The sequence below is a fragment of the Xenopus laevis genome, chromosome 9_10L (assembly GCF_017654675.1).
Source record: "Xenopus laevis strain J_2021 chromosome 9_10L, Xenopus_laevis_v10.1, whole genome shotgun sequence".
Lineage (NCBI taxonomy): Eukaryota > Metazoa > Chordata > Amphibia > Anura > Pipidae > Xenopus > Xenopus laevis.
Window position 1 is genome coordinate 4,662,960 of NC_054387.1, and position 23,558 is coordinate 4,686,517.

General features: G+C 42.9%; 1 protein-coding gene across 2 annotated transcripts; it reads right to left on the reverse strand.

Moving 5' to 3' along the window:
- Window positions 1-720: 720 nt before the first annotated feature.
- On the reverse strand, window positions 721-23,369 carry slc35b1.L (solute carrier family 35 member B1 L homeolog). Of its 2 annotated transcripts, XM_041575542.1 has the most exons (11): window positions 23,292-23,369; window positions 18,769-18,898; window positions 15,678-15,893; window positions 14,291-14,394; window positions 12,401-12,531; window positions 10,685-10,715; window positions 9,980-10,137; window positions 9,747-9,873; window positions 5,689-5,795; window positions 2,958-3,111; window positions 736-1,979 (listed from the first exon to the last, which is right to left on the reverse strand). In XM_041575542.1, the coding sequence occupies exons 1-11, from the start codon at window positions 23,341-23,343 to the stop codon at window positions 1,927-1,929; spliced, it is 1,263 nt and encodes a 420-aa protein (XP_041431476.1). In that variant the 5' UTR covers window positions 23,344-23,369; the 3' UTR covers window positions 736-1,926. The 2 variants fall into 2 exon arrangements, with proteins under 2 accessions (NP_001082304.2, XP_041431476.1); NM_001088835.2 differs by lacking the exons at window positions 18,769-18,898; window positions 23,292-23,369 and having other exon boundaries at window positions 721-1,979; window positions 15,678-15,957.
- Window positions 23,370-23,558: the final 189 nt, after the last annotated feature.

A 23,558-nucleotide genomic window follows, 5' to 3' on the forward strand; every position in this document is an offset into this window, starting at 1 on the left:
AGGTCTGTTTCGCTAGCGAATTGTCCTCTAGTAAACTGGTGACTTTTCGCTATAGACGGCCACTGTGCCCTTTAGTAAATCACCACCACTTCTTGTGGTGCCATGAAAAGCATCATGGCAGCTCCAAAGTCACTTCCATATGGTTAAACCTTGTAAGTGGGAATTAGCCATCTTTTTAATCAGTCGGTTATTACACGGTGTTGCCTAACCTATATTATTTGAATGAAACGGCGCTGCACTTTTTTGTCACATTAGCCTTCCTGCTAATGATACGTAGTGGGACCTTTATACACTCGAAACGGAAATTCGTTTTGCAAAATGATTTGTAACTAGTGCCACGATAGAAAGAAATATCCGCCACTGTTGCTTTAAACCACCCGGGGTGTTCGTATAAATTCCATATTGGCTTAAATCTCATATGGATTGGTCCCTTTCCAGATTTGGCACCAAAACAGTCCCTTACTGTAGTGTGCCAGGCCCGTGTGTGCTGCACTAATGAGATTCAGCAAAGGGGCTTAGTATTATTATTATTTGTTGTTGGGGGGGGCGGAGAGTGGGGGTACGATGGAAAGGACAGACAGCAGATGGGAAGCTCCACACAGCTGCTCCTCTCCGCTTTCATGTGCAATGGGAGAAGTCTGCAGAGGGATGGAGCTTCCAACTTTAAAGCTGTCGTTATGCAAATGCTACAGTTCCGAGCCAGGCGGCCGGTGTGCTCCCAGTGCCTCTGTATTATAATATTCATTACATCTTTTATTTACCAACAAATGCATTCAATTCGAAAAAAATAATAATAATAATAATAATTCGACTGAAAAATAAAATGAAGCAGTTTCATAATTACTTATGGGGGGTTGGATTAGTCGGACGTGGCACAGAAACTAAAAAAAAAACACTATGTCAAGTTGAACGGATATGCAACCATATACAGGAGGATTACAAAAATCGTTGAATGTTCAGGAGCGCGGCTAATTCATACACCGGTCCCTGAAATTTCAAGTGATCTGGAATCCCTAATCTAAAGTCTTTGGAATGCTGGATAAACAGGGTTGCCGCTGGTTTTAAATCAATCAATAGAAGTATTCAATTACAGCCACTAGAGGGCAGCAGTCTGTCTGTGGATGCGGTTACCTCATCGGAACAATCATGGCTTCCCTCTCGCATATGAATAAACACCAAAATACAGATAAATATGGGTGCCTGTACAGAATAACCTATGCCAGTACCTTTTAGTGAACAAACGTGAATTGCCAACTCTACTTAGATATACAGCATCATTTTCCCTTTAAGTCACTGAAAAAAAACAACTGAAGGATCTTTTCCCCACCTAAACACATTTAAACATATTGACAGGCTCCTGAAATATCAAGTGGTCTGGTATCCCTAATCCAAAGTCTTTGGAATGCTGGATGCTCCAGTTCAACAGGGTTGCTGCTGGTTTTAAATTAATAGAAGTATTCAGTTATAGCCACTAGAGGGCAGAGTTCTGTCTGTGGATGCGGTTACCTCATCAGAACAATCATGGCTTCCCTTAGGGATAAGAATAAACACCAAAATGCAGATAAATATGGATGCCTATACAGAATAACCTACGCCAGTAGTAAAGGTGAATTGCCTACCCTACTTGGATATACAGCATATTTTCCCCTTTAAGTCATTGAAAAAAAAAAACAAAAAACAACAACTGAAGGATCTTTTCCCCACCTAAAACGTTATACTTTACTAAAGAAAGGAGCAACTTGTACCAGTTTCTTTTTTTTTCTTTAATGTACCCATCCTCCTTTGGTTAAAAATGAAATCCTTCCATTATCAATAAAATACGTTGAAAATTGGACTTGTCTGGTAAAAAAAAAAAAGAATAATTCTAAACTAAAAAACAGTGCGTAAGGTCTAATGACGTCTGTTGGATGCTCCTGGCACGAGGAGTCAGTGGGATGGTTTCTTGGATCCTTTTCCATACGTTGCATCCAGTCCCAGACCTGCAGAAAACAAAACAGGGAGCTGTGAGTGTGGCAGGAAAAGAGTGGGCATAGCATGTGAGCCAAACTGTCATATAGTATGAGTGTGTCTGTGGCTCACTGTACAAATGGCTCTGCCAAACTCGGCTGACAACACATCTGAGCAACATTTAGCCCCCTGCCCACGACCTACTCCCTTAGCAAAAATACATGTGAATCTGGGTCCAGCCAGCTAGCCAATGTACAGTGGGTTTATGGGCCAGCTCTGTGCATGACAGTTTTGAATTTAATTGGCCATTACATGTCACAGGTAAGCTACGGACAGTGATTGAAGGCTGAACAGACTCTTGTCTGTGATGCAGTATCACCCTTGGTTTGCTCAACAGTATAGCAAATGGCAGTTTCACTCCTATCCGAGCCCTTTAAAGGGGAAGGAAACCTAGTCGGCGCAAACCCCCACCCGTTTGTTGCCCACCCTCCCTCCTCCCCCCTGGCCTACCCGTCCCGCTGGGCAAATGCCCCTAACTTGTTACTTACCCTTCTGCGCAGGTCCAGTCCAGGGAGTTCACAGGCGACATCTTCTTCCATGCGATCTTCTTCCTGCTGTGAACGGCGTTTTGGCGCATGCGCAGTAGGATCATTTCGCCGGTACGGATCTACTGCGCATGCGCCAAAAGTCACGCGCATGCGCAGTAGATCGTACCGGCGAAATGATCCTACTGCACATGCGCCGTTCAAAGCAGGAAGAAGATCGTGTGGAAGAAGATGTCGTCGGTGAACTCCCTGGACTGGACCTGCGCAGAAGGGTAAGTAACAAGTTAGGGGCATTTGCCCAGCGGGACGGGTAGGCCAGGGGGGAGGAGGGAGGGCAACAAACGGGTGGGGGGTTTGCGCCGACTAGGTTTCCTTCCCCTTTAAGTCTAATGGCAGCTTACTGGGTCGATTGGTCACGCTTGTAGACATTATACCAGCCCAGCCCTATGCTGAAGCGGCACTCACCTAAAAACACAAGTAAGGTCCCAACCCACTGGATGCTGCTGATCGGGTTAGAAAACAGGATGACAGAGGCCAGGATCGTGAAGAATTTCCGGGTCGTCGTGATTATAGAGCAAGTCAACGGTCCGAAATATACCACGGTCATGAAGATAAAGGTCTAGCAGAGGAAGAAAGAGAAGAATGGCTGTTAATTGCAGTATTCCTACATTAGTAAAGCCATGGCAAATGGTTCTCAGCAGAAGGAACAGAAGGAATGGTATATAAAGGGATAAGCTAAATTGACATTTACACTCAGCCAATGATATCACGGCTTTCCTTTTCCGACTTGCATTGACTAATGAAAGGCTATAGCTGATTGGCTGGTGTCTGTAGCTGCACCTACTGTACTGAAAACGGTTATGAAGAATAGATACACGGCATGCGTAATTTGGCTGTTCCTACAGGAACTTCAATCTGCAACTGTCAGTAAAGCTGACGCAAAGATAAAGTCGTACGAATCTTTGTTTCGTACTGTGTGTGTGTTTTCGTGCCATGGCGATCGGTTGTTTAATCCATCAGACAGGTTCGATTTCTGTTGGTGAACGATAATATCTCTGCATGTTTTGCCTAAATCAATGTGAATGGTTAGTGGTAGGTTAGACATTCCAACAAACGAGTGTCAGTCGGAAATATCCGGTTTATCCCGCAGGGGAACAGTGCTGGCATCCAGCACATTCAGAGTTAAACCAACGTGGTCTGTTCATTGTCTAATGGTGCCCATAGACGATACAATTACAATCTTTCCAGGAAAGATTGTTCGTTTCAACGCAGACATGTAGAGCTGAATTGTCAGATATACAGGTAGAAACAATAGAATTCTATCTGTATCTGATGATTCAGCACTAACAATGGTGTTCAGGTGCCTTCAAAGTTGCCCAATTAAAATTTTCCAGCTGCCCGATCAACGAGCCGACTGATATCCAAGTCTTCTGCCCGTATCCGCTGGCTCGCCTGCCGCCATCCCTGCACTGATTATCATACGAAAATTAGTTTTGTATGATATTATCGCGTGTCTATGGCCTCCCTAAAGGGGAACTATCACAAAAATGAAAATTGAATATAATCTTCAGCATACTGAAATAAGAAACTTTCTAAATACAATTAAAATTCTGCATTGTTTTGAAATAATAAAGTTTATCTTCACTATTCCTCTCTCAGCATCTGTTTCTCTTCATTCTCTCTTCATTGGGTGTCAGATGAATGATCCACTATATCTTATAGGGGGGCTCCTTTTGCCTAGAAGATGTATTAGAGCTCACTCTATTAAACTCACCAGACATCATGTCTCTCTACATGTAGAATTTGTGCAAAAGGCAGTTATTTTGTTTGTACTGGAATCAGTTATTTGAGTGAGCTCTAATTCATCTGCTAGGAAAGGAGCCCCCCTATAAGATATATTGGATCTAACTGTCAGTGAATATCTGACACCCAAATGCTGCATGAAGACAGAATGAAGAGAAACAAATGCTGAGAGAGGAATAGTGATGATAAACTTGATTATTTCAGAAACAATGCAGAATATTTAATTGATTGTATTTATAACGTTTCTTACTTCAGTACGAGGAAGCTTATATTCAATTTTCATTATCACAATAGTTCCCCCTTTAACAGTTAACAGTATCCACAGCCAGGTAGGAGCAGCTGAGAATGCTCAACAATAAGGAGCACATTAACTTAGTTGAATGAATAGAATAAAAAAAAAAACTTTGAATTTCAAATGATTTTTTTGGCTACTTCGACCACGACTTCAAAACGAATGATTTGAACTAAAAATTGTTCGACTATTCGACAGTCGAAGTACTGTCTCTTTAAAAAAAACTTCGACCCTCTACTTCGCCAAGTAAAACCTACCAAACCTCAATGTTAGCCTATGGGGAAGGTCCCCTTAGGCTTCCTAACAATTTTCTGATCGAAAGAAAATCGTTCGTTCGACGGATTAAAAGCCTTCGTTTCGAAGGATTTAATCCTTCGATTGAACGATTTTTCCTTCGATCGTAGGAAATGCGGTAAATCCTTCGATATTCAAAGTCAAAGGATTTTACTTCGACTGTTGAAAATCGAGGGTTAATTAACCCTCGATATTCAACCATAAATTAATGTCCCCCTAAGTGTTGGACTGCCAGGCATTTTCTTGCTAGCTTATTGTGCATTTTAACCTTTCTCCCTTCCTGCACTTTGCACTCACATTGATGTGAACTGGTTACAGTCCCTGTTTGATTGAAGGATTAGTACAGGTAACCCAAAGGGTTAATGCCCCCAGCCTTGTCGCTGTCAAATGACAAATAGCTCATGTCAAGAGGAAATGGAGTTTCCAGTAGTGAAGGGTATTGGGCCAATCAGAGAGCAGCAGTTGTGATAAACAAGCAGCCAGCCTGCTGGGAAGGTCACCGTACAATTTCTGCAAATCCCACAGTGCTACAAAAAAAAGATTTGCCCAATTTCACAAAACGTCTGAAGCTTTAAAAAAAAAAAAAAAAAAAACCCCACAAAAACGATGTTGGCAGCTTAAGCATTAGTATTGCTCGAGGGACGGCAGCCCTGGGTGCAGACAGCGCCAGCAACAACAGCCGAGACGCATCATTAGAAGTGGCAGAACTATTTGCAGGTTTGAGGCTGAACATCGCAGGATTCCAGGAGAGAAGGACATTTGTGAAGTCACAAGCTCCATCATGAAGGTACCAAGAACTAAATGTACCTGTCCCAGGGCGCTGGTCAGACTGAAGAGCACGATATTGTAGACGATGCTCGGGTAACGCTCTGTGAAACTCAAGAAGTCCCAGAGCTCGCCGGTGAGCACAATGCCTGGAAAAAGCAGAGTATTATTATTAAAGAGATTCTGTCGTTATTTTCATGATGTAGTTTTTATTTCTAAATGACACTGTTACACTGAAAATAATTCACTGTACAATATAAAATGTCATTCCTGAACCAGCAAGTGTATTTAGTTGTAATATTGGTGTGTAGGTGCATCTTAGGTCATTTTGCCTGGTCATGTGATTTCAGAAAGAGCCAGCATTTTGGGATGGAACTGCTTTTTGGCAGGCTGTTATTTCTCCTACTCAATGTAACTGAATGTGTCTCAGTGGGACCTGGATTTTACTATTGAGTGCTGTTCTTAAGGCCCCCATACACGGGCAGATAAAAGTTGCCGACAGACCGAGTCGGCAGCTTATTGGCCTGTGTGTGGGGCTATCCGATGGGCTTTCCCGATCTATATCTGGCCAGAAAGTCAGCCAGATCTCGATCGGGTGGGTTAAAAAATCCAGTCGGATTGCGAACGCATCTCTGCGTGTATGCGGCCCCTCGATCCGCCCGCCCGTTCTCCTGCACGATCGGATCAACCCGATATCGCCCACTTCAATGTGGGCATATCAAGCAGAGAGCCACTCGTTTGGCGACATCGTCAAACGAGTGTATCTCTACGTCTATGGCCACCTTTAGATCTACCAGGCAGCTGTTATCTTGTGTTAGGGAGCTGCTATCTGGTTACCTTCCCATTGTTTTGTTGTTAGGCTGCTGGGGGAAAGGGAGGGGGTGATATCACTCCCAACTTTCAGTACAGCAGTAAAGAGTGACTGAAGTTTATCAGAGCACAAGTCACATGACTGGGGGCAGCTGGGAAACTGACAATATGTCTAGCCCCATGTCAGATTTTAAAATGAAATCTGTTTGGTCTTTTGAGAAATGGACTCAGTGCAGAATTCTGCTGGAGAAGCACTTTTAACTGATGTGTTTTGAAAAAAAAAACCATGTTTTCCCATGGCTGTATCCCTTTAATGTGCCCGTGCAACCCTTGGCCCTGCAGAGTTTACTAAACTACATTATCACATAGAGAGCAACTGCAAGACTACAGGCTCCACTTACATTGGGATATGCTGCGTGCACTGAGCTAATGATGATTGACTGTATTATTGCTGTATTATTTCTGCTAAGGTGGAGCCACGGATCAGTAAAGTGAGGCCATGTTACATTTCACTGCCCGGGAAGTCTCCCTTAGCTATATTATTATGCACATTTTATCTTCAACCGGTTTAGAAGATTTTGCTTCAGATTCCCGCCGATATGTACTTTTCTCCCTTGGTAGGAAAACACAGTATAAACAGCAACCGGCAGCTCAGTCCAATGAAACATAAAAAGATAAAGGCTAAACAAAGCCACGGGGTTTCAAGTCATCTTAAAGGGACAACGTACCCCCACGTTTCAATATTGGTTCAGTAAATAGAATAGTGATGCACCAAATCCTGGCTTTGGTTCGGGATTCGGCCTTTTTCAGCAGGATTCGGATTCAGCCAAACCGAATCCTAATTTGCATTGAAATCGTGTGACTTTTTGACACAAAACAAGGAAATAAAAAATATTTTCCCCCTTCCCACCCCTAATTTGCATATGCAAATTAGGATTTGGTTCGGTATTCGCCAGAATCTTTCACAAAGGATTCGGGGGTTGGCCAAATCCAAAATAGTGGATTCAGTGCATCCCTAAAATAGAGCCTTGTGCAGATCGCACATTTTGCCTATTGTTTGTATAATGAAATGTGCACAATTAAGAGGATCCTTAAAGTGACACTGACACTAAAAAATGAATTTTAGCATATGAATGTAAATTAAATGTTACCTATAGGTCATGTTGATCATTTTTTGCTGAGAGGTTTGTTTTTGTATATAATTGTTAGTTGAAGTTCCTAAGCCTGACTCTCTGAAACTCTGACTTTCCCATCTCAGCCTGTTAGTTACAGTTTCTAATGCTAACGGACTCCTGCTGCACAAATATGGCAGCCCCCTCATACAGGAACATGGGGGATCAGACAGGTAATGTAAAAGCATCATGCAAATACTTTATGGCAAAGTTAGAAGTAGCTTGCAAAGCCAATATTATAATAGATGTAAAAAAAAGTTTAATTTCAGGTGTCAGTATCTCTTTAAAGTTTATTGCCAATAGATTAGCCACAATAGTGAAAGCTATAACACTATTTATTCTGCAGAATTCTTTACCATACCTTAGTGAACATCTCTAGAAACTCTCTGTTTGTTTAGGATAGCAGCTGCCATATTAGCTTGGTGTGACATCACTTCCTGCCTGCGTCTCTCCCTGCTCACTCATAGCTCTGGGCTCAGATTACAGCAGGGAGGGGGAGAGGAGCAAACTGAGCATGCTCAAGCCCTAGCCCTGGATGTTTAAACTGAAAACAGGAAGTCTGATACAGAAGTCCGTGATTACACAATAGAAGGAAAGAAATGTGCTGTTTCTTTTGACAGAGGACTCAGAGCAGCATTACTTTGAGGGTTTACTGGTGAATTTATATAGACCTTTCTGATAAAGTTTACTTAATTTAAGCCTTTCCTTCTACTTTAATCTAACATTAGGACATTGTATATTCCCCCGACCTGTGAATTTGTGACAGTGGGCAGGGCCGGTGGACAGGCAGAAGCCACACCAATGGACACTAAAGCCACCAATCCCCTGGCCAGATTGGGATGAGCCAATGACAAACAAGACATGATAGCTATACATGGCTCTGTTTTATACCCCATCCCCTATATTTAAAAAAAGGCAACCTCTGCCAGAGCAGCTGCATAAAACAGACTGTCTCTATGCCACCCGACAACCTACACCAAATGCCTCGTAGCTTGGCATAACTAACCTATACAAGTCAGCCATCCTTGCTGGCTAATTTCCCATATACATGTTTATTTGTACAAAACAAGGTCATGCTTTGCGGTGATTTAATTTGCAATATGTGCTCTCTTTGATTTAATATAATTAAATTGGTGGGGTTAGAAAACAAAAATTCAATCTGGCAGCTAAATATCTACAGATAGCTGCTGGCGCCACCTGCTGTCTGAAAATAAGTAGCCGCCACCTCTACCTGGCAATTGCTGGAAGTGCCACATTTTTCGCTTCAAAACTTTTTAGTCTGGGTTTTTGTTCTGGGGAGCTAAATTAGACCAGTGCATTTATATTGATCTGAATATTGATTAGGCTTGTACAAGTTAGACAATACGATGAAAGATCTGATTGAGTTTGGGTTTGATGGGAGACTGCACTGGTGCGTAACTAAAACAAATTGTACTGAAATTTGATTGAGTTTTAAAGGTTAAAACTTAATATAAGCTTCATAATACTGAAATAAGAAACTTTCTAAAAACAATCAACTAAAAATTCTGTACCGTTTCTGAAATAATCACGCTTGTCTTCACTATTCCTCTCTCAGCATTTGTTTCTCTTCATTCATGCAGCAGTTGGGTGTCAAATAATCTGACAGTTAGATCCAATATATCTTAATGGGGGGCTCCTTTTGCCTAGAAGATGTATTAGAGGTCATTCTATTAAACTCACCAGACATCATGTCTCTCTACATGCAGAATTTGTGCAAAAGGCAGTTATTTTGTTAGATTTTGTTTGTACTGGAATCAGTTATTTGAGTGAGCTCTAATACATCTGCTAGAAAAGGAGCCCCCCTATAAGATATATTGGATGTAACTGTCAATGAATATCTGACACCCAACTGCCACATGAAGACAGAATGAAGAGAAACAGATGCTGAGAGAGGGATAGTGAAGATAAACTTGATTATTTCAGAAACAATGGAGAATTTTTAGTTGATTGTATTTAGAAAGTTGAGGACGAAAGTATGACGAAGCTCATTTCGTCATAGTTCCCCTTTAATTTAAAACATTTGCCTAAATTACAAGAAAAGAACTAGGTGCATCCGTTCACGTTTATATCAGCACATTCAGTTGGCTGGATAAGTACCTGCTCCCAAGAATAAACTGGACCACAGGTTAATACTAAGCATCATGTGGTTGGAGCCTGTTTGGAAATGCGCCCGCATGTAATCCTGAGACACTCCTGTGAGACCGTCTAGGGTGAGAGACAGCAGCTGGTGGGAGAGAATAAAAAAAACACAAGGATGTTTACATTGGTTTTTAAAATGCCGATCATCCAGGGGTGCTCCATGAACTCCACGACAGCTCCATTTATCTTACCAGAAGTAATTCTCCATAACCAACAGTGTGATCGCCATCACCAGAACCGGTCTTGGGCTTGTACATGAAGAGTGCCACTCCGAATACTATGAGGAGCACGCACAGGTACTTGGTGAGAGGGTACTTCTTCCTGAGGAGCGTCACCCCTAGGAGCATGACTGGAGAGGAAAGGAATGTCAGCTAACTGCATAAGTGTCAGGGTACCCCCTGGAGGAAAAGAAAAACACAAACACCACATTGTTCTGTGCACTACAATGGTCACCTAATGGTCACTCGCACCAAACTTCTAATACAAGCTTCCAGTTACCGAAAATCTTAGCTAAACCCTAAAAATGGCATATTTTATATAGTGAACTTATTGCACGAGGCTAAAGTTTGAGCTTGTCAATAGCAGCAATGATCCAGGACTTCAAACTTGTCACAGGGCCCCTTTGAAATCTGACCTAGCCCTATTGTTAGTTTCCCAGCTGCACCCCAGTCATGTGAATGATAAACTTCAGTCACTCTTTACTGCTGTACTGCTAGTGATATCACTGCCAACTAAAAATGGAGATCTAATAACTGCATTTAACATAAGGCCACTGATAGATTCATTTGTAGCTCGGAACAAAACAAAGGGCACGTTCACGTCTATATATATTTAAATGAATGTGTGTTTTAGGCGGCCGGGCAATAATACATAAGCTTTTTTGTTAATAAGTTTACCTGGGATTGGTTTACAGGATTTCCCCAAAACCTAAAAAATAAACCAGAGACATCCATAGGTTACTGCTTTCCAAGCTGCCAAAACATACAGTACCCCCATATAGCCCCAATCATACAGTGAAGAACTCTTAAAGTAGAAGAAAAGGCTAAAATTAAGTGAGCTTTATCAGAAAGGTCTATATAAATACACCAGTAACCCCTCAAAGTAATGTTGCTCTGAGTCCTCTGTCAAAAGAAACATCACATTTCTTTCCTTCTATTGTGTACTCATGGGCTTCTGTATCAGACTTCCTGTTTTCAGCTTAAACCTCCAGGGCTAGGGCTTGAGCATGCTCAGTTTGCTCCTCTCCCCTCCCTGCTGTAATCTGAGCCCAGAGCTATGAGTGAGCAGGGAGAGACTCAGGCAAGTGATGTCACAGCAAGCTAATGTGGCAGCTGCTATCCTAAACAAACAGAGAGATCTTTTTACTCAGGTATGGTACAGCATTCTGCAGAATAAATATAGTGTTATAGCTTGCACTACTGTGGCTAAATAAACTGCTTTGGTAGCTTTCCTTCTCCATTAAGACTAAACACAAGAGTACAAGTCCCTGTAAAAAAAAGTTGGGAAAGACCATTGAATATTGGGTGCGTAAGATACAGAAAACTGCAACTCTTGCAACAGTTACTTGAAGGGGGTTGTTCAGCTTTAAATTAGCTGTTAGTATAATGTAGAGACTGGTATTCTGAGACGATTTGCAATTGGTTTTCTTTTTTTATTATTTGTGGTTTTTGACTTATTTAGCTTTTTATTCCGCAGCTCTACAGTTTGTAATTTCAGCAGTCTGGTTGCTAGGCTCCAAATGACCCTAGCAACCATGCACTGATTTGAATAAGAGTCTGGAACATGAATAGGAGAGGCCTGAATAGAAAGAGGAGTGATAGAAAAATAAATGTGTAGCCTTACAGAGCATTTATTTTTAAGATGGGGTCAAAATTAGCCATTCTATAACATAATTAGGCATGCACCAATCCAGGATTCGGCCTTTTTCAGCAGGATTCGGCCAAACCCTTCTTCCCGGCCGAACCGAATCTGAAACCTAATTTGCATATGCAGATTAGGGTAGATTAAGGGCGGGAAGGGAAAACAAGGAAGTAAAAAATGTTTTTGCATATGCAAATTAGGATTTGGTATTTGGCCGAAAACTTTCACAAAGGATACGGGGGTTCGGCCGAATCCAAAATAGTGGATTCAGTGCATCCCTAAACATAACGTAACTTAAAGGTTAAGTTGGCCCCTAAAGGAAACCTATGTATAACCCTCCAAGCAAAGTAGTCGGCTACATATCCTTTTCACTGTATTTTTCAAGCTGCAGGGTTTGTGATTTCCTGATAACGTCAATAATACAGGTATGGGATCCGTTATCCAGAAACCCATTAATCCAAATTTTTAAAACGGATTTCCTTTTTCTGTGTAATAATAAAACAGTCGCTTGTACTTGATCCCAACTAAGATCTAATTAATCCTTATTGGAGGCAAAACCAGCCTATTGGCTTTATTTCATATTTATATGATTTTCTAGTAGACTTAAGGTATGAAGATCCAAATTACAGAAAGATCCATTATCCGAAAAACTCCAGGTCCGGAGCATTGGGGATAACAAGTCCCATAGCTGTATATGGAAAGCAATGGCAAGTGCTGGGTGATATATACAGGCTGGCAGTGATGTTCGTTACCTGTGTGGGGTAGTTGACAAACTGCAGAGCTGAATTGCTGGAGACCATGGCGCCCAGGTAAGACAGGGAACATGCAGAGTAGAGCCAGCTCTGTGTCCGGTCTGTTTTCCCAGAGTCAAAGCATTGGATCACTAGAAGGAAGAGTATAAAACATCGCTGGTTATAACCAGGACAATGCAAAATAGTACAGAAAATCACAATTCTGAGAAATTCTTACCCCTCCAACTGAACTATAAGACACTCCGCTTTGAAATACCTGCCATTACCCTAGGAAACGTCATTTTAGGGCTGCACCGAATCCAGGATTGGGTTCGGGATTCGGCCTTTTTTCAACAGGATTTGGATTCGGCCGAATCCTTCTCCCCGGCCAATCTGAATCCCAATTTACATATGCAAATTAGGGGCGGGGAGGGAAATCACAGTATATTTCAGTGGTGCTCAGTCACTGGTACAAACATTTCAGTACGCTTCACGAGACACAAACAGGCAACAAACTTCTATCATTCTGACGGCAATACAGGAATTCCACTGAGTACAGAAATAGCCACCTTTAAAGGGGTTGTTCAACTTTAAATTAACTGTTAGTATGACCAGCCAGGATACGGTTTGGGTTTCGGCCTGGATTCGGTTTGGGATTCGGCCTTTTTCAGCAGGGTTCAGATACGGCCGAATCCTTTTGCTAGGCCGAACCACATCCCAATCCCAATTTGCATATGCAAATTAGGGGAGGGAGGGAAATCGTGGGACTTTTTTCACAAAACAAGGAAGTCAAAAATGTTTTCCTCTTCCCGCAAATTAGGATTTCGTTCAGTATTCATCAGAATCTTTCGCTATAGATATATATATATATATATATATACACACAGGTATGGGACCTATTATCCAGAATGCTCTGGACCTGGGGCTTTCCGAATAACGGGACTTTTCGTAATTTGGATCTCCACTCCTTGAGACTACTAGAAAATCATGTAAACATGAAATAAACCCAATAGGCTGGTTTTGCCTCCAATAAGGATTAATTATATCTTAGTTGGGATCAAGTACAAGCGACTGTTTTATTATAACAGAGAAACGGGAAATCATTTTTAAAAATGTGGATTATTTGATTATAATGGAGTCTATGGGAGATGGTCTTTCCGTAATTCTGAACTTTCTGGATAACGGGTTTCCGGATAACGCATCCCATACCTGTATATACACAGAGCACCTTTCATTAACCCTAGTACAGGTATGGGACCTGTTATCCAGAATGCTCGGGACCTGGGGTTTTCCGGATAACGGATCTTTCCGTGATTTGGGTCTTCATGCCTTAAGTCTACTAGAAATTAATTTAAACATTAAATAACCCCAATAGGCTGGTTTTGCTTCCAATAAGGATTAATTATATCTTAGTTGGGATCAAGTACAAGCGACTGTTTTATTATTACAGAGAAAAAGGAAATCAGTTTTAAAAATTTGGATTATTTGGATAAAATGGGAGTCTATGGGAGACAGCCATTCCGTAATTCGGAGCTTTCTGGATATCGGGTTTCCGGATAAGGGATCCTATACCTGTACAAGCATTATTCTGGCTCTTTTGGAAACTTCCCTAAATTAAAGAACCTTCAAATCTGTCTTTTGCATGTTTGTTGGTCTTTCGGTTATTAAAGAGCAGCTGTAAGTGAATTTGTAGACAGTGGAATCTGGGGCCCTCCTGCCATGAGGCAACTTGAGAAACGTCCCTCAGGCAGTAGGTTCAGACATCTGGTAACTTGAGGAGCTGAAATTCTGCTTTTCAAACAGGACATTTGTCTTTTCTAGGGAAGAAAGTGCTTTACAGGCCACCGAGGCTCATCTTCTGTAGTGTTATTTCCCAGTGGCCACACACAAAATACACAATATTATACTTACAAAGCTTGGCAAACAAAGCGTTAACAATGCACTGGACAAAAACCAGTGACAGAGCAAAGCGAAACTTTTCTTGCTTCTCTCCTTCCCCATACGTCCTCCTTGTTCTGCAAGGAAAGGCCACAGTTATACTCTGAACTGACAGGGACTGCTACCCCAATGTTTCTATATATCTGTAACCTTGTTATGAGCTAAGGGGGCCCAGTCTGAAGGTCAGTTAGGGGGAGATTTGGGGTGAGTGTTTATTTGTACCCTGGGTACCCCTGGAACTATAGCAGGGTGACACCCCAATGTTTCTATATATCTGTAACCTTGTTATGAGCTAAGGGGGCCCAGTCTGAAGGTCAGTTAGGGGGAGATTTGGGGTGAGTGCTTATTTGTACCCTGGGTACCCCTGGAACTATAGCAGGGTGACACCCCAATGTTTCTATATATCTGTAACCTTGTTATGAGCTAAGGGAGCCCAGTCTGAAGGTCAGTTAGGGGGAGATTTGGGGTGAGTGATTATTTGTACCCTGGGTACCCCTGGAACTATAGCAGGGTGACTGTTACCCCAATGTTTCTATATATCTGTAACCTTGTTATGAGCTAAGGGGGGCCAGTCTGAAGGTCAGTTAGGGGAAGATTTGGGGTGAGTGTTTATTTGTACCCTGGGTACCCCTGGAACTATAGCAGGGTGACACCCCAATGTTTCTATATATCTGTAACCTTGTTATGAGCCAAGGGGGCCCAGTCTGAAGGTCAGTTAGGGGGAGATTTGGGGTGAGTGCTTTTTGTACCCTGGGTACCCCTGGAACTATAGCAGGGTGACACCCCAATGTTTCTATATATCTGTAACCTTGTTATGAGCTAAGGGGGCCCAGTCTGAAGGCCAGTTAGGGGGAGATTTGGGGTGAGTGTTTATTTGTACCCTGGGTACCCCTGGAAATATAGCAGGGTGACTGTCACCCCAATGTTTCTATATAATTGGGGATGGAAGGCATCACTACAGGCTACACATTTGGATCAGCACTTTGTTGCATATTCGGTGAATTCACTCCACAAAGTACTAACCAAGAGTGGGAAACAATAAGAGGCTGCCCCTCCAGCTGTTGCTGAACTACAAACTCCCAGTAGCTGCGAGTGAGGAGCCAGAGACCAGCAGCACAAAACTGATTTAGGAAGAGTATTAGGGACACAGACTGGACTGTAACATTGATGCCTCATAACTATAATGTTTATTCTTTCATTATTAATCTAAAGGGGGATCAGGGGGAAGGACATGTCACCTCTGCTCTAATGTATAACGTGCCCTGATTGGCTGCCTGTGTTGCCCATAACAAACATGGTGCAGACTGGCAGAGCTATGTATCCTTATACACAGACACACACATATAGGGAAGGTACTTACATTGTCTCCTGCAAGATGCCGTAGTAAAAGTAACACACAAACACCCCCAGGAAACAAACGAGGAGTCGCAGCCCCCCGGAGGCCGGCGCTGAACTCATGTCTCCCGCTGCTCCTGTTACCGGCAAGTCCAGCCGCACATCTCGCTCTGCCGTAGCCCTCATACACAGCTGCTGAGCCCGCACACAGCGAGGACCCTGCCCGGGGCTGCCCGTGTCACTGCCGGCAAATAAATCCACAAACAGAACTACACTGAGACTTTACTTCCTGCTGCGCTGTCATTGGTCAAACTAGAAATCTGCTCTGTGGTCAAACTGGAATATAAACAGGGAGCAGTGGGATTAGCTGTGAGCTCATGGGGTCAAATGGAACAGGACTTTCTTGACTCTCCTGTTTTTGTTGTGAAATGCCAACTTGTAGCTTTTTTTTTAAAAAAAGAAACTACTGGTAGTTGTAGTTCAACAGATACAAGGTTCCAAGTGATGGAGGAGAAATCTAGTGAGGGGTAGGGGGGCCACAACCTTTCTAGGCAAATATACTCACTAACTCCCCTTTTACTATAATAATATATAATAAATATAAGGCAATCACAAGCCTCCCAACATTTTGGAAATAGAAAGAGGAGCAAAAAGATTTGGTGACCACACCCCCTAATTACCATATTCCTTTTACAAAATTAGGCAGGTTCTGAAAGTCTGAACACATTTCTGTGGTTATTACAGTTTTGCTAATGAAGGTGAATTGCCCTTTAGGGCAGAGACACACGCTTAGATTGGGGGAGATGAGTCGCCCAGCGATAAATCCCCTCTTTTTCGGGGCGACCAATCTCGCCAAGCTGACTCCCGACGCCTTGAATCTAAATCATCGGAGGGATGGCACTCAGAGCACTTCGTTTTCCGAAGTCGCCCGAGGTTTCCTTGTGAGGCAACTTCGGTGGGCACCAGCGATAAATCTCCTTTTCTGCGGGGCAACTAATCTCTCCAAACTGCCTCCCGCCATCTAAAATTGAAATCACTGGCAGGATGGCACTTCGTTTTCCGAATTTGCCCTAAGATTGCTTGTGAGGCAACTTCGGCGACTTCGGAAAATGAAGGGTAACAGCAACTAATCTCCCCGAACTGCCTCCCACCGGCTAGAAACCTCGTGAAGCAACTTCGGAAAACTAAGGGCATAGGTTGCCATCCCGCTGGAGATTTAGATTCTAGCCGGCGGGAGGCAGTTTGGGGAGATTAGTTGCCCTGAAGAAGAGGAGATTAATCTTCCCGCCTTGAATCTAAATCACCGGAGGGATGGCACTCAGAGCACTTCGTTTTCCAAAGTGGCCCGAGGTTTCCTTGTGAGGCAACTTCGGTGGGCACCAGCGATAAATCTCCTTTTCTGCGGCGCAACTAATCTCTCCGAGCTGCCTCCCGCCAGCTAAAATCGAAATCGCCGGCGGGATGGCACTTCGTTTACTGAAGTCGCCCTAAGATTGCTTGTGAGGCAACTTCAGTGACTTCGGAAAACGAAGTGTACCAGCAACTAATCTCCCCAAACTGCCTCCCGCCGGCTAGAAACCTCGTGAAGCAACTTCGGAAAACGAAGGGCATAGATTGCCATCCCGCTGGAGTTTAAGATTCTAGCCGGCGGGATGCAGTTCGGGGAGATTAGTTGCCCTGAAGAAGAGGAGATTATTCTTCCCGAATCTGAGCGTGTGTCTCTGCCCTTAAACTGCAATTCAGTTTCCAAAAGAGACCTGCTTATCTTAAAATGTTACAATTGTTTCTTATCTTAAATTGTTACAATTGTTTCTTATCTTAAATTGTTATAATTGTTTCTTTGCTTATCTTAAATTGTTATAATTGTTTCTTTGCTTATCTTAAATTGTTACAAAAATATCTAAGTGCACCTGCCACATATTCGGGGCTCTCTGCCAAAAGCCAATGAAACATTGTATCTTTTTCTGGCTGTTCAGTGCAGGAGATCAAAGAGAAAGTCGGGACATTTCAGTAACAATCCTGCGGGTGTTAAGCTGTCAAAATCTAGACTGTCCCGTGAGGTATTTTAAAGATAACCCTTTAGATTATATGTTTAGATTGTGTATCTACAACAGCTCCATTTCTGTTATGTTTAAAGTTATTCTAAGAGAATGAAACTAATTTCTTTTCCATCAGGCAGTGCTGCAGCTACCTATGCTTCTGAATGCAGGGTCCTACTGAGCAAGCCGTCTCTTGGTGAGATGATGTAGCCTCATGTGGAGGCAGCTGATTGGCTGCCATTTCATACACGTGTAACAAACCAACACATTTGAGTAGCAGATGGCTGCTGGGTCCTAGTGCCATCCAACAACTGTTCCTGCACCAAAACCTGCAAAAATTGGCTTGTGGTTGAATTGAATTGTCACATTTGTGCAATAATTTAAGGTTTGAAGACACTCAATACAGAGATTTAAGCTAACCTCGTGTCATTAGGCTTTTTTTAAGCATTTTTGAGAAGATTTAATCAACATGTTGAATCAACACAGTTTTTGTAAATTCTTCTTCTGGACATAAATTGTCATAAGTTGTTCATAGGGATCGGAGGGATTTTTAAATTGTAACCCAAAAACTGGAAAACTGGACACAAATCTGCTTCTGGTACCCTCTGTGCAGCCCCCTCCTTCCATCTGCCCATGACATCACCGCCGTGATGTCATAACCCTGCCAACGCAACCTCACTGCCCCCTTTAACTCACCATCTGGTATTTACATTGGTAAAGGAGGCACAACCCTAGATATCACGGGCATCTCTTTAAGCACCAAAGATAGAGTTTCTTGCCCTGCAGAGCTTACAATCTAGGTGGGTGGCTTGAGGTTCTGTTCATAATAGTGTTCAGTCATTTAGAGACTGTTAGCCACAGCTCTGTGTATGAGCAATGAGACAGTTTGCACCGATTCATATTTTGGAGTTTTGATCTCCTTTAATTGCTAAGAATGAATAAGCCACTGAAATCGGTTTGTGTGATGTCATAAACCAACCTGGAAGTGTGAAGTTGACTTTGAAAAGACAGGACCAGTGTGATTTGCCTACATACAGGTTCCATAGTAGGAAATGGATTTATATATCTGTTACCTACCTGGAAGACATAAGGTCCCGGCAAAGAGATGCGTCTGAAGGTAACGTCCCCTTATCTCCGCTCTCCATTCTTCCCTGAATCGCTTCTTCCAAATGGGAACTTTGCATCTGCTCTGCAGGCTGAACACAATCTGCATAAACATGTTATTTAGAGGGGTTTAATGTGCGGGTGCAGGAAAACATAAATTGCAGAGACTGTAACGAGGCAGCCAACAAGTAGCAGTTTCCACGCCGCAGAAGAATGTGCTGCACTGACAATATTCCCATATCATCTTCTGTTCTACGCTCCAGCCAATTCTGCTTCTTTAAAGAACCCCCAAACTTCTGGGTTCCCTTTTTACAGTAAATCATCAACAGCATTTCTTAGGCTGGAGCTTGATGGGCTACTTTTTTATAGGCTGTGCAATGCCCTGATTGACTGAGTTTCACCAAAGGCATTTGCTGAGAAAAAGTAGAGCAAGCACTCCCCCAAGTGCACTCCAGAAATAATGTGGCCACTGCTGTACATAGAGCAATGAAGTCAGGTACTATTATATCATCAAGCAAAGTCAGGCACTACAATATCATCAAGCGAAGTCAGGCACTACGATATCATCAAGCGAAGTCAGGCACTACGATATCAACTAGTGAAGTCAGGCACTATGATATCAACAAGAGAAGTCAGGCACTACGATATCAACAAGCGAAGTCAGGCACTATGATATCATTAAGCGAAGTCAGGCACTACGATATCAACAAGCGAAGTCAGGCACTACGATATCATCAAGCAAAGTCAGGCACTACGATATCAACAAGCGAAGTCAGGCACTACGATATCAACAAGCAAAGTCAGGCACTACGATATCAACTAGCGAAGTCAGGCACTACAATATCAACTAGAGAAGTCAGGCACTACGATATCAACAAGCGAAGTCAGGCACTACGATATCATCAAGCGAAGACAGGCACTACGATATCATCAAGCGAAGTCAGGCACTACAATATCAACAAGCGAAGTCAGGCACTACGATATCAACAAGCGAAGTCAGGCACTATGATATCATTAAGCGAAGTCAGGCACTACGATATCAACAAGCGAAGTCAGGCACTACAATATCAACAAGCGAAGTGAGGCACTATGATATCAACAAGTGGTCAGGCACTATGATATCAACAAGCGAAGTCAGGCACTACGATATTAACAAGCAAAGTTAGGCACTACAATATCACAATATCAACAAGCGAAGTCAGGTACTACAATATCAACAAGAGAAGTTAGGCACTATGATATAAACAAGCATCGTTTTTACTGGCTAGGTGAGTAAAATATGTCCAGGTGGCCACTTTGCCCCATAAGAGATTTTACATGGGTGAAAGAAGACCAAGTATATGCTCAGAACAAGGAGTGAAGCACAAGCAGGGCCAGGCTCACTTCAGCTATGAGATGAGATCCAAGTTTACAGAGAGCAACAAAACCCACTTAGAAATTAAAGCTAGAATTAGTTTGAGCATCAGATGCTACTTCAACCTTCAGGGGCTCCTGACATGGAAAACGAAGAGGACGCTCTACAAGACAGCATCAGACCCCTGGTCAACTACAGGAGTGAGGCATGGGTGATGACAGCATGAGAAGAGCAACTGCTCAACGTGTGGGAGTGTAAGATGTTGAGGAGGATATATGGCCCCATCCAGGTTCAGGGAGAGTGGTAAATCCACACCAACGCAGAGCTGTATGACCTCTATGAGGACTCCTGCATACACGCCATCATCAAGAGCTGAAGGTTCTGCTGGGTCAGCCATGTGGAATGTATGGGAGAGGAGGAGCCCCTAGGAAGGTCTAAACTCAAAGGCCTGAGGGCCAACAACTCACTGGACGCCCAAGAAAGCGATAGCTGAACAAGGTGGAGGATGATTTCAGAACCATGGGAGTACGTAATTGTCTTCAGTGTGTGTTGGATAGGGAAGAGTGGAGAGGCGTTGTGGAGGGGGCCACGGCTGTTGCACCATGGGGTAAGGTAAGACAAAACACCAGGTCTGGACTGGGAGTGAAAATAGGCCCTGGCATTCCAAGTATACAGATGCCCCAAGAGCCTCCCACCAGCCCACTAAATAGTGACTGTCTATGGGACCTTACAGCAGCCCCTCTGGCATTTGCCAGAACCCACAGATTGCCAGTCCAGGCCTTCAAAACACCCTGTGTGCCATTACGCCCCCCCATAGTTAACAACGAGAATATATATATTGCAAAAAGTTACATGACAACCAACATGACCTGGTAGTTTGTCACAAGTGAGACTTTAGTATGATGTACGTATACATAGTTGTAATTATAGTATCACGAGTACCCAGTAGAGACAATACACATTCACCCTCAATCTTTGTTTAACTGGTTCAGTAAGTTTTCCAGAAGCAGTAATATGTTCCAGTTAGATTTCTCTCACTTTCAGGCGGACGGGCTTTGCTTCATTGTGCCTGAAGTGACGGATTGGGGGGTCCCACCAGAACCCCGGACCCGGCCGTAACTAGGGCTGTCCAGATATCACCCGGGCAGCCCTTCCAAAAAACCGGGCTGTGCGGGTGATATACCAGTTACGGCTTGGACCAGGGGTCTGGTGGAATCAAATTAGGAAATCCAGACAGGACATTGAAGTGAATGACATGGCAATCAGCCAATCGCTGTTCGTTATATCATCAGTCCCACCCCCACATCATCTGCCACGCCCCCTATATCACCACCCCTGATGTCATCTGGTCCGCCCCCTAATGGCACCACCCCGTTCTCAACATCACCGCCCCTTTGATTGAGGCCAGGGATGGGAGGTCGGGAGGCAGGCAGGTCTCCTCTCAGGCAGGTAGAGGCTCTGGGTCCCACTGGGTTTTTTCCCGGTGTCCTGTTGGCCCAGTCCAACCTTGAAACAGACTGTATAAATAGAAGCCCGGGGGCATAACTACAGAGGGGGGCCCAGGAGGTATAGGGGGCCCCATGAGACCCAAATAATGAGCAATTTCAAAATATATTAATGAAGCAGGACAATCTGTGGATATATTGGTGGCCCTAAAATTAATTTGCTATGGGGTCCAGTAACATCTAATTACTCCACTGCCTGGGCCTCCTTTAGATTGCCGCTTTGTAACTGGGGCTCTTTATTAACATTAAAAATTATCCTTTTTGTTTCAGGAGTTTCCCAAAAATCTGAGTAAGCATGAGAAACACTTGAAATCAATGAAAGAAATTAATGATAATCTTAATAAAACACAAGAGGTTCTCGGGGGTCACATTAAACTGTAGTTGTTTTGTGATTCCCTCCTCATCTTGCTTCAGCCTATGTTTCAAGGTCAGAAGGAGCAGAAAAGATCACATTTTGTGCCGTCGACTCACAAACAAATTGGGTTTTTCTGAAAAAATGTGAAGGTAAACTGCCAGCCCGAGTCGGCTATTAAGGAGGCATTTAGAATCCGCCAGGCATAATATTTCTCATGCCGGGTGCTGGAGAGCTGCCAACGTGGCTGTCAGAGGAGAGATTATTTCTACAATTGCTTTTCATAGAAGAAAAAAAAAAAGTGCTTACAGGAAAAATATAAAACCCTCGGCAAAATGCTGACTTCCAACAACAGCAAAGACATAGAATTCACTCAGGAGGAGAACCATAAAAAGGGGGTTCCTGTAATAGGTAACGAGAAGTGGTGGCAAATAGGAGAGAGTTGTTTTATCAATGTAATTGCCATTCGGGGGTTTTTTTCTATCATGGTGGGCATTTTTTTAAAGGAGAACTAAAGCTTAAAAAAAAAGAACACAACTAGAAATGTTTTATTTACTGGGCCTGTTGTATCTTTGATCGGCCATTTTTATAGTGTCAGCGGCTCTGCACATGCTCAGTGTGCTCTGGGTGTTCTTTAAAAGCAGCACCCACTGTATTAAGCTTGTTCATTAGGGGATTTTGTTGAGATATTTGTTGACATATTGAAGGAGAGGCTGGTTCTATAATGCCAATTCTCAGCAACTTTTCATTATTTCTTTGTTATAGTGTTTGAATGATTCGCCTTCGTCTTCTGATTCTTTCTATCTTTCAAATGAGGGTCACTGACCCCCTCTGTAAACGCTCTGTAAGGCTACTTTCTATTCAGGTCTCTCCTATTCATATTCCAGTCTCTTATTCAAATCAATTTATGGTTCCCAGGGTAATTTGGACCCTAGCAACCAGATTGCGGACATTGCAAACTGGAGAGCTGCTGAATAAAAACCACAAATAATAAAACATGAAAAGCAATTGCAAATTATCTCAGAATATCACTCTCTACATCATACTTAAAGGTAATTTAAAAGTGAACAACCCCTTTACAGGCCCCCCAAAGGCCCAGTAAATGGTGACTATGGCATCTTACAGCAGCCCCCAAAATCGTCAGATTGCCGCAACTCACAGATCCACAAAAAAGGATATTTGAAAATTTTTGGATCTTCTGCCATATTAAATAGGTCATATTTTTTGCAGATGAACCCACCTTTACCATATTAAATATATCACAGATATGGGCTCCTATTCTTACCAGTAAAGGACACCGCACTGCTAGCTGTCAGTTCCTTTTTCCTTGCTGCCATTCCTTTCAGTATGAGGCTACAGGGCGCCAGTGAGGGACAATTACCTCTTTCCCACTCATGGCAGGGATCATGATGACCCAGAGATTAGAGACATTTCCAAGCCAATGTCAACTCACATATCAGTTCTCGAAACCCAAATAATGCGTGTGCCATGGTGTGGCTAATTATTACAATAAATACATATAACAACAACAGTAAGTTGTCTGGTGTGCCCA

Excerpts from the sequence above, each read along its gene's own strand:
- slc35b1.L (XM_041575542.1), bottom strand. The coding sequence starts at position 23,343 with ATGGCAGCAAGGAAAAAGGAACTGACAGCTAGCAGTGCGGTGTCCTTT. Across the intron at positions 14,395-15,677 it reads GGCATCTTGCAGGAGACAAT|AACAAGGAGGACGTATGGGG; the intron begins GTAAGTACCTTC and ends CTTTCCTTGCAG. Across the intron at positions 1,980-2,957 it reads GACCTTACTTGTGTTTTTAG|GTCTGGGACTGGATGCAACG; the intron begins GTGAGTGCCGCT and ends TGTTTTCTGCAG.